This window comes from Rhinolophus sinicus, linkage group LG15 (genome assembly GCF_036562045.2).
Source record: "Rhinolophus sinicus isolate RSC01 linkage group LG15, ASM3656204v1, whole genome shotgun sequence".
Classification (NCBI taxonomy): Eukaryota; Metazoa; Chordata; class Mammalia; order Chiroptera; family Rhinolophidae; genus Rhinolophus; species Rhinolophus sinicus.
Window position 1 is genome coordinate 40,509,596 of NC_133764.1, and position 23,049 is coordinate 40,532,644.

The following is a 23,049-nucleotide window of genomic DNA, read 5'->3' on the forward strand; positions in this document are numbered from 1 at the left end:
CACAGCCCAGGCACCCCGCCAGCCCTGCAGGCCTCAGGGTTCCTGCACTTCAGGGCTCAGAGACCGAGCTGGGCGGTCTGAACTCCTGGCCACTGGGGAGGAGTCAGGTACCCTTTCTTTTGGCTTATTTACACAAAGCCCAGAGACTAAAAGTTCTACCCTGCAGAGGAGACAGAACTTTCCTTTGATGTGAAGATTACCTTTTCTGATGTTATGGAAAGTTCTCTCTGCCCTCCCCACTCAGATGAGGATCAGATGAAAGGACGCTGGATGACGCTGCACCAGCAGCATGGCCCTCCCCTAGAGTGACCAGGCCTCGGGCTGGCAAGAGACAGGCTGGGGCAAGCCCATCGTGGCTTCAAGGGGACCCTCTGGTCCACCTGCTAACGGCAAGATGAGAGCCGGCGGGGTTGGGGGGGTTCTGTTAGGATCAGAGAAGGGACTGGGGCCCAAAGCCTCCCCCGTCACTACAGACTCCCTGAAAGGCACTTCTGTGCTTTTTATCCCAGGGAGGACACGGGACCGGGGACACGACCTGCAGAATGGCACCTTGGAGTGCTTTGGCCGAGAGCAGTGTAACCCGCCACCATTGTCACAGGGTGCTTGTCACACAGCCACATCAGAAGCAAGCCTGTATTCAGGGAGTTCTGTCCCTGGTCCTTCTCAGCCCGAGTGAATTTATGAAGTGATCTGGTTTGCATGATTTTAAGTTTCTGCCATCTAGAGGACTAAAACAAAAACATGTACTACAGAAAGCTCACTTTGAAAAGTTCAAGGGGCACACCCAGCGGTGCTCCGCCTCCAACAGGAAACACCCATGGGGGGCCTAGAGGCACTGCAGGGCCCTCCCTCCTTGCAGGCACAGGCTCTGGGCCCAGGGGCCTGGGGGCGTGTTGCACAGGCCCAGCGCCTCCAGGCCAGCGGCTTCCAACCACCTGGAGGGAGGGAAGGAGGGAGGGAGGGAAGGGGGGGGACGAGGGAGGGAGGGAAGCGGGGAGGGAGAGATTAGGACGTCCCAGGCTGTTAAGCCTTAACTGCAGGACCCAGAGCCTGCAAAGTCTCTTGGCTAATCCACCAGCGCTGACAGGTCGTGGACTCCTCCCTGCAACCTCCCAGCCAACCCAGGCCCAGGAATGCGCTTATCACCTGCGCATTCTGCAAAAGGGGACAGGTATCCGTGACATCCCTTCCCAGGAGCACGTGATGGCAATGCTCTCACAGCTGTGCCCAGTCCCAGCCTTCTGTGCAGAGAGCCAGGCCCCCACAGCTGGTCTGCAGGGTCACTAGCCTGGTGGCACATTGCTGGGGCAGGGAGGGCAGGATCGGGCTCAGCTCACCCCTTGTCTCTGTGACTCCTGACAGCCCTGGAACACACACAAACCCTGGAACAGACTTGCTGGAGCAGCCCCGGCACACACACACCCAGAACCAGGGAAGGATGCTGGCCATGGGCAGCTGTCCGCTCGGCCACTGAGCTAGAGGAGCGATGCCCAGACGCCTGGGACCGTGGACAAGCCCCAGCCAGGTGAGGCCTGCCCAGAGCTCTGACACCGGGTACTCTCCGCACACCGGCTGCACACCACCTGCCCTGGTCAGACAGGAGCAGCCCTGGGGTTGGTGAGGACCCAGATGGCAGGCTGACCAGACCACAGTGAGGAGGACAGGGTGGGTACATGGCCTCCTGCTGGGAGCGTGACTCTGGTCTTAAGGGAGATGACACCCCCACCTTCCCGTGGGCTGTGACCACTGAGAGAACCATGTTCCCAGCAAGTGCCATGGTCACGTCTTCTGGCCATGCCGCTGGCACCTGGAAGCTCCAGCAACCGTGAGCTTCAGAACTGGGGGCCCAGACACTGGAAACACGTGTGCCTCCCACTCCGAAGAGCAAGTTGGAGGTGAAGGCTCAATGGGATGCATGGAGTGACAAGTAGGGCTCCACAGTGCTCTGTCCTAGGCCTCCTAAGGTGGACAGCGTGTCCACTGGAGGTCAGCATGTCCACGTCACGGGCAGCCCTCCTGCCTGACCGGCCACTGCAGACGCATAGCTGGTCCCCTCACAGTGCTGTCCCAGCCCCATCGCCCCTGCAAGGCTCCCCTCCCGCCCTCAGAGGGACCCATAGGCACTGCAGGCACAAGAGGTACCCCAATCCAGGCTCAGAAGTGCCATCAGCCCCGTACCGCAGCCAGGCTAACAAGTCTGCAGAAAAATCCATCTCGTACTTTTCTCTATGCCAACTACAAGCTGAGGTTCGAGTCAAATTAATTTTAAAAACTTAGTGACTCGCTGTTTTAAGACCGGATCCTTTTCATATGAATGTTTGGTGACAGGCATAGCAACGTGTCGTCTTACCCGTCCCTGAAGCTGGAGGGTTTGTTCCCATCAGACCCACAGTGGTTGCTGGCCTGGGTGGGAAGGGTCCATCCCCATTACACAGGACGCCAGCTGACCTCTGGCTGGGGTTGGCTCCACTTATCAGTGTCCTGATACGGAACTCGAGCAAGATCCACGTTGTGACAACCAGATGCCCCGGGAGGGTAATGCCAGCCACACCCGTTACTGGTTAGCCAGGTAAGCCACGTCACTGAGCAGGGCCAGGCAGCACCCTGACCCTCCACCTGGTGACCCAAGCCCTGTGTGCTTCATGCTCACACCCTACTCTGAGAGGTGCCTGCACACGAGTGGCCCCACCAAAACCACCTTCTTTCCCAATTTGGAATGCCAGCCCCACTCCGGAGACTGCAGAGATCATAAAACAGATGTGAAGACAGGCAGTAGAATTTCAACTTTATTTGGCCAATGTGTTCAGTTCCAATTTCCAATGTGACAAATGCCTGAGGAACTGTCAACAATCGATGGGGTTCAAGTGTTCTGGGCGTCTCTGGCCTGGAGGTGAAGGGTCCTGGTTCTGCCCAGTATACGCCTCAGGCCACCCACAGGGCAAAGCAGTGAAGGGCCTGGCTGGGGAGGGGACCAGGCTGGCCCTGCTGCCCCTAGGACAGAGATCTGAAGTCTCCATTTCACCAAACAATGCGAGAGCCATGCTCAGTCACGGCAACACTAGCATGAGGTGAGAATGACCCGTCCAGTCTGGGTTGGTCCCTCTCCACGCAGGGGACACCAGTCTCCAGGGCGGCCTGGCCAAGGTGCACAGACACCCTGGCGTCCAAAAATGTCTAAAAATCCCACAGATGAAACTTGAAAAGTGACAGCATAAACCTAACAGGAAGGAGACAGTGCCAGCGTGAGATTCCCAAACATTTTAGCGAGCGCTCTGGACAAAACCTTGTACGAAAAAGTACATCACAATTAAAAAGAAACGGCCCCCAGGGTGGGCTGGCCTGGAGAGGGATCCCTTTCCAGAAACTGAAAAGTGGAAGGAAGAGACGGGTCTAAATCTATGTGTGTTAGAGTGAAGTGTTGCCTCGGAAGTTCCCTGTATTTCTGGTGGCCGCTCCTCCTCCGAGTGAGGGTCCCGGGCCCCGGAGCTGGGCTGCGGGGGAGCAGCCCTCCGAGGGCGAGGCGGGTGCCCAGGGCTGGCTGCGACATCACAGTTCGTCCTTCACAGCTTTCTGATCGTCATCGTCCTCCAGGTCAGGCTCTTCTGCTTCCTCTAGGTCTTCCAGATCCTGGGACGTGGGGAGGAAGAGGAGGACGTGAGAGCTCAAGGCCCCCCGAACGCCTCACACACAGGGACGGGCTGGCCACTCTGGTCTCTGTGTGCAGAAGCCTGGGTGCTGGTGCCCTCCCAGATGGATGGCAGCCAGGCTGTCAGCTGGGTGAGCGGCAGGGCAGCCCAGCATGGAGATGCAGCGAGGCCACCCCCTCCAGCTCTCAGGCTTTGTGGGGCCAGCGGCAGCACACGGACCATAGCCCACAGGCGGCCCGGGCCCTCCACAGTCCCAACCCCATCCGGCTGAGCAGCCAGAATGGGCTCCCTCAGCAGACCTGCCCCCACCCACTTCCCAAGGTTTCTGGATGGGCCCTGCCAGCCTGAACTGACCTGCCCTCTGCTCCCCAATGCAAATGTCCTGTTATCCAGGAGCCCCCACACTGCCACAGCCTCTGGGCCCCGGTGCACTTCTGACATGCCCTCTGCTCCCCCACAGCTGACACCAACAGGGCACCTCAGCAAAGGGGCGAGGGAAGGACGTTTGGGTCCCAGTGAGAAACCACATGGGGTGAGTCTGAGGTTTCATAAGTGAACGCTGGCACATGGAGACAATTCCAAAGAGAAGCACGCAGAAGTGCTGACGGGGAGAGCAATCCACATGCACGTACAAGGAGGGCTTTCCGGGAGCACACGTGCCTCCTGCATCAGTCCGTCGGCTGGGGTACAGGCTGTGGCCCGAGGCCAGCTGGGGTCGGACAACCAACACTTACGTCGTCGTCCCCTGCCCCGTCCTGGCCACCGCTCTCCAGAAACTTCTTAAAGCCGTCTAGCGTCCGCTCCCCGTTGTAGTCGATGACCTGTAGGGAGGAAGGGGGATGAGCAGGACCCTGGGGCGGTGCTCCCTCCCTGCAGAGGCGGGGCTTCCACAGTGGGTGCCCCACCCACCCAGAGACTCACCTTCCGGTCTGCGCCCGCCGGGAAGAACTTGAGCGTGGGGAAGCTGTGCACTTTGACGGCCTCCACCTCGTTAGCCGTGGAGTCCATCTTGGCGATGACAACATTGTCATGGTCCTTGTACATCTCTCCGAGCTTATCCCAAATGGGAGCCAACTGTTTGCAGTGGCCACACCACGGGGCATCTGGAAGGAGGCAGGCCTGAGGCTCGCTGGGCCAGGAAGCCATTCCCACCCGCCCTGACCCGAATCCCCTTGGGGAGCCCACAAGCCCAGATGGGGCTTCGCTTACAGAATTCCACAAAGACATTCTTTTTCTCATCAAAAGCCACCTCTTCAAAGTTCTTCCCGACCAGCACTTTGACAGGGTGCTTGTCCCAGTCTTCTGGCAGCTCCTGGCTCATCAGGTGGGGCTGGAGAGCAGGCAGAGGGTCAGGGGCACGGCCGCCAGGGGCCCCCAGCACCGTGTGGAGCTGCACAGCCACCCCTCGGCCGACTGCAAGACCCACGGAGCCTGAGGAGGGTCAAGCCCACGAAGCTGGTGGGGGCTGCTCCCTGCTCCCCACACAGTAGGGCCATTTCACACCGCCCGGGGGCCTGTCCCCAGGAGCCTATGCTCAGGGATGCAGCCAGGATGCAGCCACTCGAAGGCAGCAGAGCCACGAAGGCAGCAGAGCCACGCAGGCCCGCCCCGCCCCGCCCCGCGCACACCTTGATCTTGCCCTCCAGGAAGCGGCGGCAGAACTCCGTGATCTTGTCTGCTGTCAGCTCGTCCGACTCCGGCTTGTACTTGGTCATCTCCTCCTCCAGGGTGATGAGACGCACGGCCGGGCACTCCTCCTTCTTCAGGCCGAAGAACTCGAGGATGCGCTGGTTGTCGGCGTGGTCACTGTCGATGAAGATAAACAGGATCTTGGGGGAGAAAAGGCACGTTGAGCGGCACTAGGAAGGCAGCATGTTCAAGGTGACGTGTCTACTCTGGGCACTCAGCACAGGCACGGCCAGGCCATGTGCCAGCTGGGAGCGGAGGTGGACCCACTCAGCCCTCCCCAAGCCCCCCAGGACCCAGGACAGGCGGTAGCGGGGGCGGGGGCGCCGTGCACCTTGCCCTTAAAGCTCCCAGCGGCGCTCTTGAAGTTGCTCAGTTTGCCATCGTAGTCAGACACGCTCTTGGGCAGGAACAGCAGGATGTGAGTCTTGATCTCCCCTCCGAAAATCTTCGGGGCCGTCTGTTAGGAACAGGTTACTCGCCCTGAGCCACAAGCTAAATGATGCGTAGGTGTGCGCTCAATGGCCCCCCCGTCCCTGGACGCCCAGACAATGGAGACACCGACCAGGGGGCCCCAGGGCACCGCCCGCCCCGGCACAGGCCCAGCGGGACCCAACAGCCGGACCTGTTCGGTGAACTCGATGACCAGCGGCAGCTGATTGTGCTTGATGAAGTCCAGCAGCTTCTCTTTGGTCATCTCCCCCTCAAAGTCATTCCGGCCTTCGTCAAACTGCGGACAGAACAGAGAGAGCCCTGAGCGCCAAGCCCCCAGCGGGCCAGGCAGCCCCGCCTTCTCTGTGGGGTCCACAGCACTGGGGCAGACCAGACCACACATGCCTGTCCAGCAAACAAAGCCACATGGGGCCTGCAGGGACCAGTGTCCTTCCGAGTACCAGGCAACAGTCACGTCCCCAGGGAGAGAGCGTGGGCTCCCAGGAGCACAGGGCCCAGATCCTGCCCCACAGGGCTGTGGACCTACGTGTTCTTCAGTCACGAGCCCCACATCCCGGTGCCGGGAACCCTCCTCATCCCCAAGTCCCTAAAGCTGCAGGGCTCAGGGTGCGGGACACACCCCCGTGGGTGGTAGTGTGCTCAAGTGTGCAGGGTAGTTTGAGAGGGGTGGCACGTTTGACATTGCAGCAGACTGAAAGCAAAGAGGAGAGCCCTACTGTCTTCCGTTTAGGCGAGCACTAAAGGGACCAGGAGATACTACTCTTACCGCTAAAATGTCGTCTGTGAAAAATGAATTTTCACAAGAATTATTTGACAACATGTAATGGCTTTACTAGTGTTATTTTAGAATGAATAAGTTTTTAAAAAGTTTCTCAGCCTTTCTAACAAAACAAAAATTGACAGGTAGAACCCACACCAACAAGCTCTTTGGGCTGCCGACACGTGAGGATTTCAGAGGTCTTGGGGCACAAAGGTGGAGGCCAGAGGCCAATGGGGCCGGGCGCCTTCTGGCCAGGCTGCACAGACGCCACCTGATGAGGTGGGGCCTGAGCCTTTGCCGGTGGGCACTCCAGGTGAGGCTGCTATCATTCCTGAGCTCTCAAATGAGAACTGGAGTGCAACTACTCACCTTTCTTTCTGGCCCATTCCCCAAACTAACTTTCAGGAGAGCAGGTGGCCACTCCCCGCTCCCACCCCACATCACATTAAGGCAGACTGAGGGTCGGGGCGGCAGATGGCTCAATTGGTTAGAGAGCGAGCTCTTAACAAGGTTGCCGGTTTGATTCCCGCATGGGATGGTGGGCTGTGCCCTCTGCAACTAAGATTGAACAACGGCAACTGGACTTGGAGCTGAGCTGTGCCCTCCACAACTAGACTGAAGGACGACTTGGAGATTATGGGCCCTGGAGAATCACTGTCCCCAATTAAAAAAAAAACAGACTGAAGGTCCGGCACCACAGCACAGGCCCCTAAGCCCCTCGGCCCCCCAGCCGAGCCTGAAACCTGCCCCATCTTCCCCACAGCGCACACATGGATAAAAAGGGAGAACAGCCAAGGCCAAGAGCACAGTGTTTAGAAAATGAGGAGCCAGCTGGGCAGCTCCATCAGGCACACAGCGGGCCAGGCCCCTCGCCCCATTACAGGCACACAGCCACCATCCACATGCCCCCTGCCCAAGCAGCCAGCATTGTCTGCCCAACCTCACGCTGGCCTGCCACTTTGTCGAGCCACAATCTTTTTGGTAATGTTGCCACATTACATTGTGTTCACCATCTACTTTGTTAAAAAGCAGCCAGCCAGCCCTCACTTAGCTGGTGACAACGGCAGGAGGCCCAGTGCCCTGGGCAGAGACCCTCGTCTGGCAGCGGAGGCAGCCCTGCCAGGCCCCAATAGCAACACCACAAAAAGGTTCAACATGGCAGGCGCTGGAGAGGCCACTCCAGCTTCCAGGAACAGGCAAGAAAATAAGAATAAGCGTCGAAACAAAGACACAGGATGCTCAGCTCTCAAACCCATGGTCCGACCTCGGTGACCAGTGCCCAGGACGGGACTGGGCTTCAGTGCCCTCCTTGTCGTCCTGCCCAGCATGCAGCGCTGGCCCCTCCGGGGGGCCTGCACGCCGGGGCCGTGGGGAAGTGGCTGGCTTGGCCAGGCTGCCCTGGAAAACCCGGCTCCCTTTGAGGAACTGGGCTGAACAGCTTGAAGGAAAAGGACAAGAAAGACTGAAAAAGAAAATGTGAGAAACTGAGTGTGACAGCTGAGAAAGTAGGGACGCCGGGCATGGCAGAAACCTGAGGGGCCCTGGGTCAGAGGCGTCTTCCTCTCGTCTGTGGGGCTCTGTGTCTGACTGCAGCTGATTCCCACTGACCCACAGCAGAGGCCGCTGGCTCAGCCAGGCTGCTGCCTGAGCAGACGAGAGCCACCGTGTGGATAGGAAGCGCTGCCTATTCACTGGCACCAGACCTGAGGGCTCTGCTGTGCCCGGCCTGAGTGGACACATGGAGATCGGCTGGCACCAGTCTTTGCAGAACAAGAAACGTGTGCTCTAACCTTCAAGGACCTGCGATTGGCTATGACAACGGGCACTCTCGATGTCGAGGGTGATGGGAAAGAATGGTGTGGACCAAAGCTTCAAAGGCCTGGGACACTGTCCATCTAGACCTCAGGACGAGACCCAGGCCTTTCTCTTCAACACCCACGCAGCTTCATGAACACTCATGGGTGTCCTCATCAGATGTTAATTACAATTTCTCGGACACCTTTGCAATGACAAGTGACTAATTCACTGATCGGTTCCCTTCAGGGAACATTGGACTTCTGCAGAGCAGCGAGCACATACAATGCTTTGAGTGCTATCAAGGAAGGGGCTACAGACGTACCCCAGCGACAAGGACACAGAAAGACAGCCACAGGGAGCCACCTCAGCACCCTGGCAATTCTGTTCTCCTCTGGAGCGCTGCTGGGGCCTCGCCCCGTCGATAGCCCCAGCAAAACGCTAGATACCAGGCAGTTACTCCACGAAGACGCCCGCTCCTCAGCTCACCATCACTGCAGCACACACACACACACACACACACACACACACACACACGGCCCCCAGTGAGGGGCTGACGCCTCACCAAGCACTGTCCTTCCTGAGAGCAGGACGGCATCCTGCCTGCCGGCTCCTCTCCCAGCCTCCTCTCCTCCTGTAGTCTGCACCGTGCTTTCTGGCCCCCCATCCAGGGATAGCCCAAGAACATGCATGCGTGGCCGGCCCCATCCCACGGCCTGGTGGCTGAGATGAAAGGCAAGCACCCCCATCACTGTTGGTAACGTGCCAACACGACTCCTGCTGTGTCCTCGCCAGCAGCCCCTTTATAAAGAGGAGGGACACCAAACGAGGGCCTGCAGGAGCTGTAGGAACGGGGCTTTGCCAGCAGTATGGGGACACGCACCCCAAGAAGTAACACTCTGGAGCCTGTTTGGGGTGAAGAGAAGTTTTGGAACCACATTGCACAACATAGTCAATGCAGCCAGAATGCTAGACTTGGAAACGGTTACAACAAATTGTTACATGTCTCATCAATTGTTTTTTTCCCCAAAAAAAGCTACCTCTCCAAAGCAGCTCTGCCCTCATAAAACAGCACCCAGGGCTATCAGAAGCCGAATGAAGGGCTGAAGGCCACCGAATGGCTCTGATAGCCTGACGTTGCAAAACGGGCCCTGATAAGTAAGGCTGGCGGTCCAGCGGTCAGGGCAAGGTTCTCCAGGTGTGGCAAGAAGGAAAGTGACACCACCCCACAGTGCGACACCTCGACGACCCCGGGCGAGCCGAGCGGCTGAGGGGCCACTCACCTTCTTAAAGAGGACAACCCCGTCCTTGTCCAGCTGGTACTTGGAGAACACATCACTGGTGGACGTCATTCCAAATGGTATGTCATCAGTGGCCTCTGCTGCCAGCAGGAACTGCTTGGCAGAGTCTGACTCCGCGTCCTGCAGAGAAGAGCCACAGGTGGCATACAGCTCACCACCCAGGAGCCCTGTCCGGATCAGCAGCAGGGCACACCACAGTGCCTGGGTCACAGGTACCTGTCCACCAATAGCTGGGCAGGACCCGAATGAACCCCGAAGCCTTTACCTTGAAGAAGCCGATGACCGTCACGTCGCTAGACTCCACCAAGGCCTCTGCAGCAGCCACGTCGGCCAGCGTGGTGGCAGCAGGGCCCGTGCGTTTCTTTAGCCAGTTCACAATGTCGTCAGCTTCTCTGCCAGCTGTACCCAAACACAGGCAGGGGCCACTTGAAACCAGGGCGCACCCTCCCTGCCCATCCCCGTCTAAGCTCTCTACCAAAGCCACCCCAAGACAGCCTCGTGCTACAGAAAGAGCACCTTGTCCATGCACCTGTCTGAATTCCAAGCTACAACGGCCTTTCTGTGTGGGGGAGACTGTGGTTGTGTTAAAGCAGGGGAAGGGCAGTGGTAACCTATCGGGGATAGGATGAAGAGTCCCTTTTCTCATCTAAGCCCTTTGTATTTCCTAAGTTTTCCTTGACGTTTGCATTCATTAAACACACACACTCCCCCCACAGTGGCCTCACACTAGGCTTTGTCTTAATCGGAGATGTGATAACACGAAAAAAGAAAAGCTAGTTAGTAAGTGGACCTCGGTGCCAGTGTTCCCAGTGAAAACAGGCCCAACTCTGCCCTTCCCCCCGTGCCCAGGCCGGTCAGCAGCCCTGGCCTCCGCACCACCTGGACTAGTAAGGCACCAGGTCAGCACGTGCGCGCCGCCCGAAGCAGAGAATGAATGAGCAGGAAGACACCCAGGCCTCTTGCTGCAGGTTGCGGACTCACCCCTCACAGAGTCTGACTGCCTGGGCCAATGTGGGACAGGCTGCTGAACCTCACGTTTAAAAGGATTCTGCCAAATACAGCAGAAAGCTGAGTCACTAGTCACAGGTGGAACTGAGAACAGTCTCACCTAAAGAACCTACGGCTTAGTGACAGGATCCTGGTAGCTTTGGACAAGGCACTTCCTGTTCCAAAAGTGAACACAAGTAAAAATGGGAATAATGAAAACAGCAGCCAAGCGAGAAGACCAAGGCTGCGATGTCAGAATTAACATGACAGGCTGCTCAAGCGGATTGTGACAGACGAGCCTCAGAACCGGTTTCAGACAAAAGACTCTCCTTTGGTCACAGGTACTGCCCGGGCTCCAAAGGGGCCCAGCCCCATGAAAGCAGCCTCGGCGTGAGCACATGGCTGCTGAGGGAGCTGGCCCGGAACTCAAGCTCTGCCATGACAGCTGTGTGACTCGGCTCTCAGCCTCGGCCCTTGCACGTGGAAGCCCTCAGCACTCAGCCTGGTGGCCAGCACAGCTGACAGCGGCCAGCGCATGTGGTGTCGCTGCTCAGTCTGAGGATAAGCTTCAGCCTGTTACCCACCCCCAGATGTCCCTCCCCATTTGAGAAGTTCTTCCGGAATGACAACTTTCCTCCCGTGACCCTCAGAGGCTGAACTAGACCGAGAACAAAGCCCAATGAATGGTTCCCCCCCGCATGCCTCTAAAAATGGGCCTCCCCACCCATTATCCTCCAGGGGCTACAGGCAAACCCGTCTGCCGGCAGGTGGAGGGCAGAGCTGGAGTCGTACCTGTGTACTCTCTGGGGGAAGCTGTGTCTCCATTCTTGAAGAATTTGATGGTGGGGTAGCCACGGACGCCATACTGCTGGGCCAGGTCAGACTCCTCTGTGGCATCCACCTTTGCCAGTCTGATCTCCGAGCCTTCCGCCTTCAGTTTCCCAGCTGCTTTGGCATACTCAGGGGCCAGAGCCTTGCAGTGGCCACACCAAGGGGCATCTGAATAGGAAGGTGAGATGTTAGAAAGCAGCACTGGCCCCAGCTTCCCTCCCCTTCTCCTTGGGTGCTTTCCTTCCTGAAATGCTTATCTATTCTCCGAGATAACCCTCTGAACGCAAAGGCTGAGCTGATACCTTGGTACTCTTAGGCAATCTCAGGACGGGAGGGCACAAATCACAAAGCAGCACCACCTCCTACTGAGCTCTGTCACTACTCAGCACAGGAAGACAAGCTCTTTAATGATTAGCAACTTCCTATTACCTGCATGCAGGCCATCAGGGCCTTGTCCCTGGGACTTCACTTCAGGAATGCCGAGAAGAAGCTAATGCCACCACATTCAGATAGACCTAATCACAGGTGACACACATCTGTCCTGCACCTCATTAAAACTTGTTCTCTACACTGTGGGAACAAGACTATCTCTCACCAAGGTTAGCAGCTGCCTTGGGCCTAAGATTTCCAGCCCAGACGGTCAGGGCTTAAACACTCATAAACACAAAGCTTGGGATGCTGCTGGGCAACACTACTGCCAGGAGGCGGCTGTCCTGGGTTGAAGGTGGTGCAGGCAGAAGCAGGACGTTCTGGGGTGCAGTTAGGGGGCTGGCCCCTGGCCCCTTACTTTGTATTTATGGCAGCTCGTACAATGAACCCGGCTTTTCTAAGACTAACAGAGGGACCCTGCCATGTGGACATCAGGCAGAAAATCAGCCCTGGGTCTCAGCCCACAGTCACCCTAGGATGCAGCTGCCTCAGGAAGGGTGTCTCCAGGACGCCAGCAGCACAGGGACACTGACAGCAAGTCTGTGGGCTGTTTCAGCCCAGGATGAGCCTCCCAAGGGGTTAGGAGTCAGCGTATCCACAGGTGGCCGGAACGCTGACAGCCCTGAGGACCCCAACCTGCTGCGGGGGTTTAGAGGAGGTAGGGTGGAAAGGGGAGCGCGGCCCTCTGTCCCCTAGGCCCCCTCAGTCCCCACTCTGCCCCCCAGCGCCCCCTCCGTCCCGCCCTGTTCTGAACGCGCCCCGATCCCTCCGTCCCCTGGACCCGCCCGCCCCCTGCGCCCCTCTGTCCCAGTCCCCGTCCCCACCCCGCGGTGGCGGCGAGGCCCAGGCAGCACTCACAGAACTCCACCAGTAGGTACTTATGAGCCGCCAGCGCCTCCTCGAAGTTGCCCTTGTGGAGCACCAGGACATGGTCCTCCTCTTCGGGGTCGGCGCCCGCGCGAGCCAGCGAGGCCAGGGCCAGACAGAGCAGAACGCGGCGTAGCATGTCGGATGCGGGCGCGGCGCGTCGATCGGCACCGCCGGACAGCGAGGCCTCGAGAGCGCGCGCAGTCCGCCCCGCCCTTATAAGCCCGGCCGCCGCGCGCGCGCCCGCCCGCGTCCACCCCTGATTGGCCGATGGACTCTGGGGCTCGCCTCCGCCGCCCTCGGATTGGATGTCCACACTAGCCCCGGCCCCCGATTCAGAATAGCTACAGAGGCCACCTTCGCCCTCTCCCGGGATTGGCCGAGGAGCTCGCGCTCGCGCTCTTCCCCAGCCTCTCATTGGCTTCCGGCGAAGAACTTTCTCTCCCTCGACTTGTAACTGGTGGCTTTCTCCCACACTTTCTGCGGGTCAGGAATGGCTGCCACCTTCGGAGGCCCGAGCTCTGCGGCTCCTGATTGGCCAAGAGATGCGCGCACCCCGCGCAATCCTTCGTCGAACGTGGCAATGGGGAGGAGTCCCCAGCCGAGGGGCGGAGCTGCGTCTGCGCCTCCGAAACCCCTCGTGTTGCATTCTGACTGGACCGCGTACCCGTAGCTGGCACCGCCCTCCCGGCTCGCGGGGCGGAATCTGGGCTGACGCAACTTCCGGCGCGCGTGAGGTGCGTGCCTCACCTCCCCGGGGGTCTGGGTTCCGGAGTAGAGGGCGGCTCGTGGGCAGGGGTGCTCCCAGCGGCAGCCGGTGGGTCGTTAAGGGCCCAGGAAGGATGCGATGGGACCGGGAAAGCTCGCGGGGAGGGCTGCGGAGCTGGTCCTGGGAACTGAGAGCCCCAGCCTTCAGCGCGGGAGCCTGCGCGGAGTGGGGCCGGGAAAGGGGAGGTTGGGCGGATCCACCTCAAGGTCCAGAAACGAGGAAACAGACCCAGGGCCCCACGCAGACGTTGCGTAAGGGCTGGAGCCGGCCGCGGGCCGGGAGGACGTCCGGTCACCCGCCCGAGCGAAAGGCCCCAGCGGCGACACTGGCCCTTCCCCTTGGTTGCCAGATCCCACGAAGCTGTGCGATGCTTCTCAGGCGCTGGGTAGCAGCCACGAAAGGATCCCCGGCCCCGCGCAGCTCCAGACCCGCTCTGTGCAACCGGTGGTCCCTAGCTGCCACCGCGGCTGCTGAGCGCTTGAAGTTTGGCTGGCGCTACTAAAACGGGCCCCGAGTGTAACACCCACCCGACTCAAAACTTAGAATACGGGCAAAAGAAAGTACGATGTTTTCACCTGTTCAGATGTTTGGGGCTAAAAACATTAAACACATTGGGTTAAGTACAAATAGTGAAGTTAATTTCACTTGGTTCTTTTTGAGTTTTTTTTTAACATGGCTCTTAGAAAATTTTAAATAACAAGTGTCTCCGGTGATTTCTGTGCTCTGGAGGGATCAGCTCCCTCTCACTGCTCAATGCCTCCCATAACCTCTGCCTTCCCCCAGCTGCCCTCCCCACCGGTACTTCAACACTCCTTTCTTCTGCGCCCCCCCTTCCTCTTCATTTGTATTCACTTCCTTATTTGAAATGGCACCACCACAGAATTGAAGACTCGTCAATTTAATAACTTGGCAGGGAACGGAAACACTCCCCATTAAATGTACACGTCGGCAAATGACATCCTGATTCCAGAAATGGTGAGACACAGAAAAAAGGTGCTTGTGTACTTTTCAGAGTGTGCATTTGTTAGTAGGTTGCTCTTGAAGGCATGTTTTCTCATCTTTCTTACAGGGGACTCCAACTAGAATATGAATACCTGAAGGTCATGACCAGGTTCTCCGTGTGCCTCCCTCACTTCCAGTAGAGCAAGGGTCAGTCAGAGGTGGTTGTACCTGCTGGGACACCTGTCTGCTTCACGGGGGTGACTTTACAGGAGCTGGGACTTGCTGCATAGAAAGGCTGCAAACGTGCCTCAGCAGGTGCCCACTTCCACCCCAACGCAGTGGGGCCCTGGCCTGGGTGCTCGCTCGTCATAACTGGGAATTGCAGATACAATCCCTTCTGCTCTCTGAGGACAGAGGGTTGCTTCATGTCTACTGCCCTAACCCCCACCGTTTATAGTTACCGTGACCCTGTTCTATAGACCATCATTTGGGACCTGAGACAAGGGACATTTGTACCACATCTAGACTTCAGAGGAGCTCATGAGCTGAGAGTTCAGATGCCTAAGTATTGGGGCTTGAGCTTTTTTGGCTGATGGGGACAGAGTGAAGGGATTTGTGACACATGCTGCTGATTAGTTTGTGATGGTTTGGAGGCAGTGTAGCCCCAGAGCACAGAGAATTTACAAAGGTGAGAACATGGGGACCAAGGGGAGAGCAGACCAGTTGGGGACCCAAGCTGCTGGCTGTGGTTGAGACTCACTCTGGTTGCGTCTGGGCCTCCATGGCCAGATGCTGAGGGCAGTTGTCACGCCCCGATGCAGACGACGACAACGACAAGCCACTGTTCTGCAGCCCAGGTGGCTACAGCCAAGTCATCATTCTGTGAAAAGCAGGGCTTGAGCTTGGAGGGATCACGGCATTTTGACGCCTTGGCTGTACTGATGTGCTTTCTCCTCAAGGCCGCTCTGCCCATCTTGAATTGACCTCGCTCACTGACTATGCGGAAGCAGCAAAGCTGGAGGGAGGCCTGGCTTGGGGTTGGCCTGAGATCCCGTCTCTCGGGTTGGTCAGAAGCTGGGTGAGGGAGATTGTAGGGGTGCATCCAGCCCCCCACAACACAGGCCGGGGTCACTGAACACCTCTGCAACATCAGCCCTCGGGGAGGGCTGATGTTCACCCCTGTGCCCCGGCCCTGATTTGGAGTTTCCCTTGGAGGTCAGGGCCGCCTGCCCTTTTGGCCTCGACATCTGGACCCACACAACTGTTTCAGGACGTCGTCCAGGAGTCTCTCATGCTCAGAGAAGGTGCCCATTAAGCATCGGTTGAGCTACTGATTAAATGTTTTGATAAATACTATTTTCAAAAATAGAGTCCTCAGAGGCGGCGGCTGGATAGCTCAGTTGGTTAGAGCGCAGTGCTCTTAACAAGGTTGCTGGTTCGATCCCCACATGGGCCATTTGAGTTGCGCCCTCCACAACTAGATTGAAACAACTACTTTACTTGGAGCTGATGGGTCCTGGAAAAACACAAATAGATAAGGTTTAAAAAAAAAAAAAAAAAGAGTCCCCAGAATAAAACAGCTCCCTTCCCACCTGGATTGGAGGTGTTGAGGGGTGAACAGCAAGCTTGTGGACCCCTGGGAAGTGCTCATGTGGCCGCTGAAGGCCAACTCCTGACTGCAGGTCCCCACTGCCAAGCAGCAGTGGGGCTAGGGGATGGAGGGCTGTGCCATGGGCCACGCAGCCAACATGTGGGCGAGCTTGGGAACAGGCGACAGCTGGACTGGGACACAGGCGCAGTAGTGAGTGTGGCCCCAGTGGCCAGACATGGACCCTGACAACGAGTGTGTCAGCGCTATGCATGGAGCAGATTCTTGTAAATCAGTGACTGGTGATTAGGTGGTCACACGAAAGGCACTCCCCCTGCAGTGGAAGAAGGGTCCTGAGGTGGCTGAGGAGGCAGAAGCTGGGAGATGACTGGGGGTCATGGACAGGGAGGGGAGTGGAGGGGACCGCAAGCTCTGGCTCACTGGGGTGGGGCGGCCAGGCCCAGGAGCACCCGGCTGTACAGAGGGGTTTGGGGTGGGACCAGAAGGATCAGGTTAGACTTGGGACCCGAGAGACACGTCATGGAGCTCCTGCAGGTGCCACCTCATGCTACCCTTCACCAGGGAGGAGCCAGATCAAAGTCCGGGCTGTTGGCAGTGTGCCTAGACAACTTGGCACTCGGGGTCCGAGTTCACATGGGAACTACAGCTGGGGAACCCCACGAGCAAAAGCAGCAGGAGCCTGAGAAGGCCCTCGCCCAGCAAGCTGAGCTGCTGACAGCACAGGCTGCCCCTTCACGATGTTCACAGGACCTTCAGGAAGTGAATGGGAGTGTGGGAGTGGCTGCTACAGGCCGGCTGCTGGAGAGCCTGGCTTCTCCACCAGCAAGGAGGTGGCTCAGAGGTGGCTGCATCTGAGTTCAGTGGGAAAGGCCTGGGGCCTTGGAGCCTGGAGCGGTGCCATCTCACTGCCTTCCCCTGCCCAAGCTGTCGTTCTCTGTGGGACAGCTGGTTCTGGGAGAGGCCGGGTAGGGTCTTTGCCCCAGCGCAGTGGGGGGCTGGGAGCCCAGGCTGCTTCCCAGGCTCCCTTGGATCTGTGTCTGGGCCATCATCCTGTCATCCAGCACAGGGCCCAGCCTCCAGGATGCCCCAGGGGCCTGGTAAGGAGGATTGAGGGGGTGACCAGCCCTGTAGGAGCTGTCTTGACATGGACAAGTGATCACTGCCCTGGGGGGCAAGAGGGCATCTCCTGGTCCACCCCAGATGGCAGGGCACACCTTGCGGATAAGCACTGGGCACAATAGCAGGACTCCACTGATAAAGTTGGGGGGTGGGGTGAGGGCTCCTGGACAGCAGTGTCCTGCCCCCAATGCCTAAATGACACATAACCACTTTAAGGGGCTCAGACCACAGAGGACATGTCTCAAAACCCACATCAGTCCAGAAAAAGGGGTTTCTGGAACTGACCTAGAGCTTGGGTTATCCACGTGCCCTTCCCTATCCCTGGGCTGCAGGGCTGGGAAGGGGGCGCATTTACTGGGTGCCTTGAGGGTGGTGCCGAGAGGAAGCAGTGCTCTCCCTGGCAGCCTGAGGTCTTGCAGAGATCCTGCTGGTTAGAGGGACTGGCAGTCAAGTGCGCCTGGCCCCTGGCTGCCCTTGAGGGCTCCTCTGGACTCTGGCACCTCCCCTCTGCCCCACCTTGCTGGTTCCACCTTTGGACCACTGGCCCTACCTGGCCCTGCTGGATGCTGGAGCTTGGCCTGCCTTTCACGCCGCCCTCTCCATTGGCCTAGCCTTCCCCTCCGCCGGTACCCAGCCTCAGGCTCACCCACACACCCAGTGGATCCACAGCCCGGGGACGATGTCTCCAACTGTCATTCCTTTGGTTTCCCATATAATGCCTCTGGCAGAGCTCAAGTTTCCTTCTTTGGACTTGGGGCATTTCCTCAAGGCTGGACGGTAGCCATGTGGGGACAGAGCAGGTGGACGCCAGAGGGCGCACTGCAGACAGCTGGACACCAACCGGAGGTCCTTTGGGACGTCCGAGGTCTGCACAGGCCAACACTGCCACACAGGCTGGGCCAGGGTTTTAAACCTGTTCAACAGTTGCAGGACTATGGGGATCACACCTGGCCCCTGGGGGCAGCAGAGGAATGGGCCCAGCCCTCCTCCCCCACTGAGACAAGCAGCAGACACCCCGGCTCCTTCAGGGAAGTTTATTTCCTGGTCAGAAAAGGAGAAGCAGGGACAGGTTCCTGTGCGGTCCAGCCCAGGGCCTGACCAGGGAGGGGCAAGGAGGGGAGGCACAGGGGTCGGCTCCGGCTGTGCACGCTTGGTCCCACAGTTGTCCTGGCTGGGTCTGGGGAGGGCCTGCCGGGGATGGTGGCACCGAGCCTGGGGGCAGAGGTGGCAGGCCAGTGGGCCCAGAGGACGGCACACGTGGAGGCAATAAATACTGACAGGCCAGGCATGCCACTCCAGGCTGGCAGGCCCAGGTGGGCCAAGTAAGGCTCGGCCACTGGCTTTGTCTGCCGAAGGCTCTGGGGGGGCCGTGGGCGCTGGGTCTGGGTGTTGCCCGCTGGGACAGATGACAGACAAGGCGAGGCGTGAGGACTCCCAGCCTCGCAGATGGGACTGGAGGTGACTGGAGTTTTGGCAATTTGGCTTTCTCCAAGCCCCTGGAGCTGTCCCCACAGCCCTGGCTGGGGGAAGGGGGGGCGGGGAGGGAGCTGGCCAGGCCCTGGCAGGCCGGGAAGCAGCAGCAGCAGCAGCAGCGTCCCACTGCCCTGGGCCCCAGGGACTGCGGGTGGGGCGGGGGCTGGGGAGACCACATGCTCATGCAGACACAGGGTCAGAGGTTAGTGACGGCCCCAGAACACACGTTCCGCATGTTAAGGCATCATGGTTAGACAGTGACAGCGACAGATGAACTGACCAGGGAGGGGTGACGGCTGGAGATGACCTGCCCCTAGGCCCTGCATCGTGCACCCCACCCCCACCCCCACCCCACAGGGGGAGATGAGCAGAGTCAGGGCAACCGAAAAGGCTCTGGGGGACCTGAGCACCCCGAGACCCCATTCAATGCCCCACTCCCTTGGAAAAGCCAGGGCCTCAAGTTGGCTTAGAGCAGGGGGACCTGGAGGAATCAAGAGGGAGGCGCAGGCCTGGGCTGCAGCTTCCCTCCCCCACAGCACAGGCTGAAGCAGCAACAACACTAGGTCACCGGGAGGCTGGGGCCTGCGGGCTGGGGAGGGCCAGGAGGCAAACCAGGGGAGATGGCAGCGTGGGCAGGGGCCCTGTCAGCACTTTGGTATGGGGTCGGGTGGGGGTGGGGTGGGGGTGGGGAGCATACATCCCTCCGTCCATCGCCCTGCCCGCCTCCCAGGCCGGGCTCAGTCCTTCCACTCCTTTTTGATGGTGAGGTTCCACTCCCAGGACAGGTGGTCAGTTTTGTCGTCGTCTGTGAAGCGGGACTTGATGTTGTAGCTGCCACGTGCCAGCATGCCCTTGGGTGCCTCCTCCATGGGGGTCAGGAACTCGTACTCCTCCGCCCGGGGCCCGTAGCTCCCCACCATGTAGTCAGTCTTGTCAACTGCAGAGCAGGGAAGTGGCCGTCAGGGAGCCTTTCCTCCCTGCCTCCCGATCCTGGCCCCGGGGGGCCACCTCCCTCCCGGGGGCCGGGGCCTGGCGCCCATCCTCACTCACTCTTCACGCCTTTCCGGTAAGTGTGCTGGATGTACTTCATGCCGGACACGATCTCTCGGTTCACCTGCAAGGAAGGACCCCAAGCGGAACTCAACTGGGCTCCCCAGCCCCAGCCCCTCCTGGCGCCTCCCTCCCAGGGCGCCCACCTTACCCGAAAGGAGATCTTTATCCGGTACTCCACTCCCTCCTTCAGCACAAATGACTGCTTCTTGAAGCTCTCCAGGTCGCCTGTGTTTGGGAGGACACTGCGCTAGGAGGCTCAGCCAGGGGAAGCCACACCTGGGCAACCCCACTGGGACTGCATCCCGCGCCCCCTCCACAGCCAGAGCCTTGACCACTGGGTGGCCCTTCCTGTGCTCCCCACGAGAGGGCGCACGGTCTCCAGGAAACCATTTTTAGAGGAAGCAACAAGGTGTCAAACACAGCCTCAGCCAGAGACCTCAGAGGCGCCACTCACCTGTCAGGTCCAGTTCCAGGGGGCCTGGGGCAGTGCTACACACCAGGGTCAGGCGGGTCACAACAACATTGGGGACATTGGGGTCTGTGGAGTGACAGCAGGTTAGAGCTCCACCCCTTGGCGTCCCACCTCAAGCACACAACTTGCTGCCTGGGGTGAGGGAGCAGCACTGGGAACGCAGAAGAGGCACAGGTGTCCCCTCAGTCTCAGCGCCGCCCACCCACTCACCGGCGGACACGGCCACGCGGCCCAGCAGGGCCTCCTTGTACTTGCGCAGGCTCTCGTCGTCCTTGTCCAGCTCCTGGATCTCCTGGATGCTCTTCTGAGCCGGGGGCTTGTAGTTGACTGAGTGCTCATCCTCCTCGTTCTCGGCTGCAATCTGCGCCAGCTGCTCAGCTGTGGGCTCCTGCTCTGCCATGCTCACCTCTAGCTGGGTCCGGAACACCTGTAGGGGAGCAGAAGGGGCTGTGGCAGCCTGGAGGGACCCAGTATCTCCCGCTCCCGATCCCTGGCAGCAGGGGGGCTGTGTTGAAGGCATCTTTGCAGGTGGCCAGACCCTGTAGCTGCAGCCAAGGGGTGATGCACCTTCTGGTGCGGGAGGGCGGCTGCAGCCGGACCTTTGCAAAGGGCCTAGACACAGGCTCCTGGGGCCAAGAGGGGCCTCACTAACTTGCCTTGCCCATTTCAGGGGACTAGGCATCCCCAGGGGGTGGGACCAACCCCAGGCTGGACTGGCAGGACCCGACTTAGTCACCTCAAGTTCTGCTGCTCTGAGGTGCCCAGGTCCTCACCCCAAGGTACCCCTCCTGCTGGCTCAGGGAGCTGCTCTGACCAGGGGCACCCATTGGCCCTGTCCTGGCCAGAATGCAAGACCTCTATGCAAGACACAGGTCAGTTCTGCCTCCCCTGCAAACACAGGGCTCTCCTAGAGCGCAAATAACTAACCCAGCCTGAATCCCACAGGTAGGTCCCAAAAGCGCATGGGGAACTCTAAGTGTTTGCCCACATTCTCTCCCGCTGTGATGGTTTGTGACCTAGAGTTGGGGGCTGCTGCACCCTGGGTATTCTCAGGACCCTCTTTATGGACCTCCGCCTAGAAGAGCCTGGAGCAACACTGTTGGAGCAGGAGCAGAACAGTACAAGAGACTAAGGATCCTTGTAGCACCTCCTAGGATCGCGGACGGTGTATCTGACACCCCCGCAGACCCCTCTCGTTGTGTGGGAGGCGGGTCAGGGCCAGCTGGCCCCGGACCTCAAGTTGCCACGGGATAAGAAACAACGCCTGGCAGCCGGGATCTGCCCGAGTACCGGATCCCACAAAGGGCCGCTTGGCCACTCGGAGCGGGCCGGCCGCCTCAGGCGGGTGGGGCCGCCAGTCCTTCCAGGCCTCCCAGGCGCTTCCTCTGGAATTCCTCTAGAAAGCTCACGCCCTGCCGCCAGCAAGTGCGGACGCCAGCGGCGGGGGCCTCCAGCGCCCGCCGGCGCCCGCGCTGCCGCAGGACCCGCAATCAGGGCTGGCCGAGGGGTGGGGTGGGGTGGGGTGGGGTGCGAAGCTCGGAGACGGCCGGGGGCAGGGCGCGCCTTCCCCAGGGGAGGGGCGTCAGGCCTGGCGCGCACCGGCGAGGGGGCGCCGCGCACGAACGGCGGCCACAAAGAGGCCTGCACCGGCCCGCGCCCGGGGCCTGCGCCCCCCGCCCGCACGTGGACGCCCGTGCGCCCGGGGACCCGCCCTGCGCCCCGGCCGCCGCCCGCTGTCACTGTTGCCCCCGCCCCCGCCCCACGCAGATCCCCCCGGCGGGAGGGGCGGACAAAGACTCGGCCCCCGCCCCCTCCCAGCCCCGCCGCTTTCGCCGCCTCCGCCGCCGCCCCTGGCGCTCACCGGAGGCTCGACCGCGCCGCGCTCGCGCTCCCTCCCGCACGAAATGACGAACGTCGGCGCCCCGCCCGCGCGCGCCCTGCCGGCCACTTCCGGGGTCACGCGATTTCCGCTCAGGGCGGGCGGGCCGACGGAGGGCGCATGCGCGGGCGAGGGGTCTGCCGGGAACGCGCGGCCGCCATCTTGCGGGGCCAACCTCGTGGGCGCGTCTCGCATGGGCGGCTCGCGAGGCCGGTTTGCCCGCGAGGGCTGGTCTGGTTGGTGCCTCTGCGCCCCTTGCTGCGGGCATTTTCCAGCTCGGGCGACCCCACGGCTCAGCCCACGAACTCAGACTGGGACGGGGCAGTGTCACCGTCTTGCGTGCACCCCGCCTGGACGTCGTGTGTTTCTGCCGCCATCTGTAACGCGCGGGACTTGTCCCTCCGCAGGCGCGCAGCCCACGTCGGGGCCCAGCGGGCGTTGCTCTCGCAGCCACGGCTGTTCTGGTCTCAGCCCTGTAGCCCGGTCCACGCCATGCCCGCTGCGGCCGCTCTCCCAAGTGAGCCCGCCCATCGGTCCTCGCGCGGTTGCCGCACCCTCGTGGGAGTTAACACTGGCTGTTCTGTCGAGTTCACACTACCACTCACACGACGCTCTGTGGGTTCCGGTCCTGACCAAGCCCCGGGGGTGGGCATCTCCTGGTGTCTTGTGCACCCAGCACAGACGGGAGGGAGGCTTTGGCTAGAAATAAAAGGTAAAAATTGATTCACCTGGCCAAGGGTTTGCACACCGGAACCCCAGGCAATACCCAGAGGGTTCAGAAGAAGAAAAGCTAAGAGTTCTTACAGGAAAAAGCAGGCTATAAAAATCGGTCCAGCATTCTAGCTGCTGGATCGGCCTGAGATCACAATCTTCCAGATGTCGGTGGTTTGCACCTGGGAACACTTTTCCAAGCCCTTCAGGGGCTGGCTGTAGGATTCATGCGTATTTCCAGGCATCCATGCACAACTGGGAAGTTCC

General features: G+C 59.9%; 2 protein-coding genes across 3 annotated transcripts; both read right to left on the reverse strand.

Annotated features, from left to right (window-relative positions):
• Nucleotides 1–2,773: 2,773 nt before the first annotated feature.
• P4HB (prolyl 4-hydroxylase subunit beta) lies at nt 2,774–13,286 on the reverse strand. 2 transcript variants are annotated; one of them, XM_019735704.2, is made up of 11 exons: nt 12,747–13,286; nt 11,421–11,627; nt 9,907–10,040; nt 9,624–9,761; nt 5,959–6,063; nt 5,668–5,793; nt 5,276–5,476; nt 4,857–4,977; nt 4,569–4,750; nt 4,382–4,468; nt 2,774–3,627 (listed from the first exon to the last, which is right to left on the reverse strand). In XM_019735704.2, exons 1-11 carry the CDS (start codon nt 13,171–13,173, stop codon nt 3,547–3,549), a joined length of 1,809 nt encoding a protein of 602 aa, XP_019591263.2. In that variant the 5' UTR covers nt 13,174–13,286; the 3' UTR covers nt 2,774–3,546. The 2 variants fall into 2 exon arrangements, with proteins under 2 accessions (XP_019591263.2, XP_074176819.1); XM_074320718.1 differs by having other exon boundaries at nt 4,280–4,468; nt 12,747–12,957.
• A 4,928-nt stretch (nt 13,287–18,214) lies between these two features.
• Nucleotides 18,215–22,181, reverse strand: ARHGDIA (Rho GDP dissociation inhibitor alpha). The gene is made up of 6 exons (XM_019735725.2): nt 22,054–22,181; nt 20,403–20,619; nt 20,175–20,258; nt 19,869–19,945; nt 19,718–19,781; nt 18,215–19,604 (listed from the first exon to the last, which is right to left on the reverse strand). Exons 2-6 carry the CDS (start codon nt 20,590–20,592, stop codon nt 19,405–19,407), a joined length of 615 nt encoding a protein of 204 aa, XP_019591284.1. The 5' UTR covers nt 20,593–20,619; nt 22,054–22,181; the 3' UTR covers nt 18,215–19,404.
• Between the last annotated feature and the right edge of the window lie 868 nt (nt 22,182–23,049).

Excerpts from the sequence above, each read along its gene's own strand:
- P4HB (XM_019735704.2), bottom strand. The coding sequence starts at position 13,173 with ATGAGAGGCTGGGGAAGAGCGCGAGCGCGAGCTCCTCGGCCAATCCCG. Across the intron at positions 6,064-9,623 it reads GGGTTGTCCTCTTTAAGAAG|TTTGACGAAGGCCGGAATGA; the intron begins GTGAGTGGCCCC and ends TTCTGTCCGCAG. Across the intron at positions 3,628-4,381 it reads ACGGGGCAGGGGACGACGAC|GATCTGGAAGACCTAGAGGA; the intron begins GTAAGTGTTGGT and ends CCCACGTCCCAG.
- ARHGDIA (XM_019735725.2), bottom strand. The coding sequence starts at position 20,592 with ATGGCAGAGCAGGAGCCCACAGCTGAGCAGCTGGCGCAGATTGCAGCC. Across the intron at positions 19,946-20,174 it reads CCTGGAACTGGACCTGACAG|GCGACCTGGAGAGCTTCAAG; the intron begins GTGAGTGGCGCC and ends TCCCAAACACAG. Across the intron at positions 19,782-19,868 it reads GGATAAAGATCTCCTTTCGG|GTGAACCGAGAGATCGTGTC; the intron begins GTAAGGTGGGCG and ends CCTTCCTTGCAG.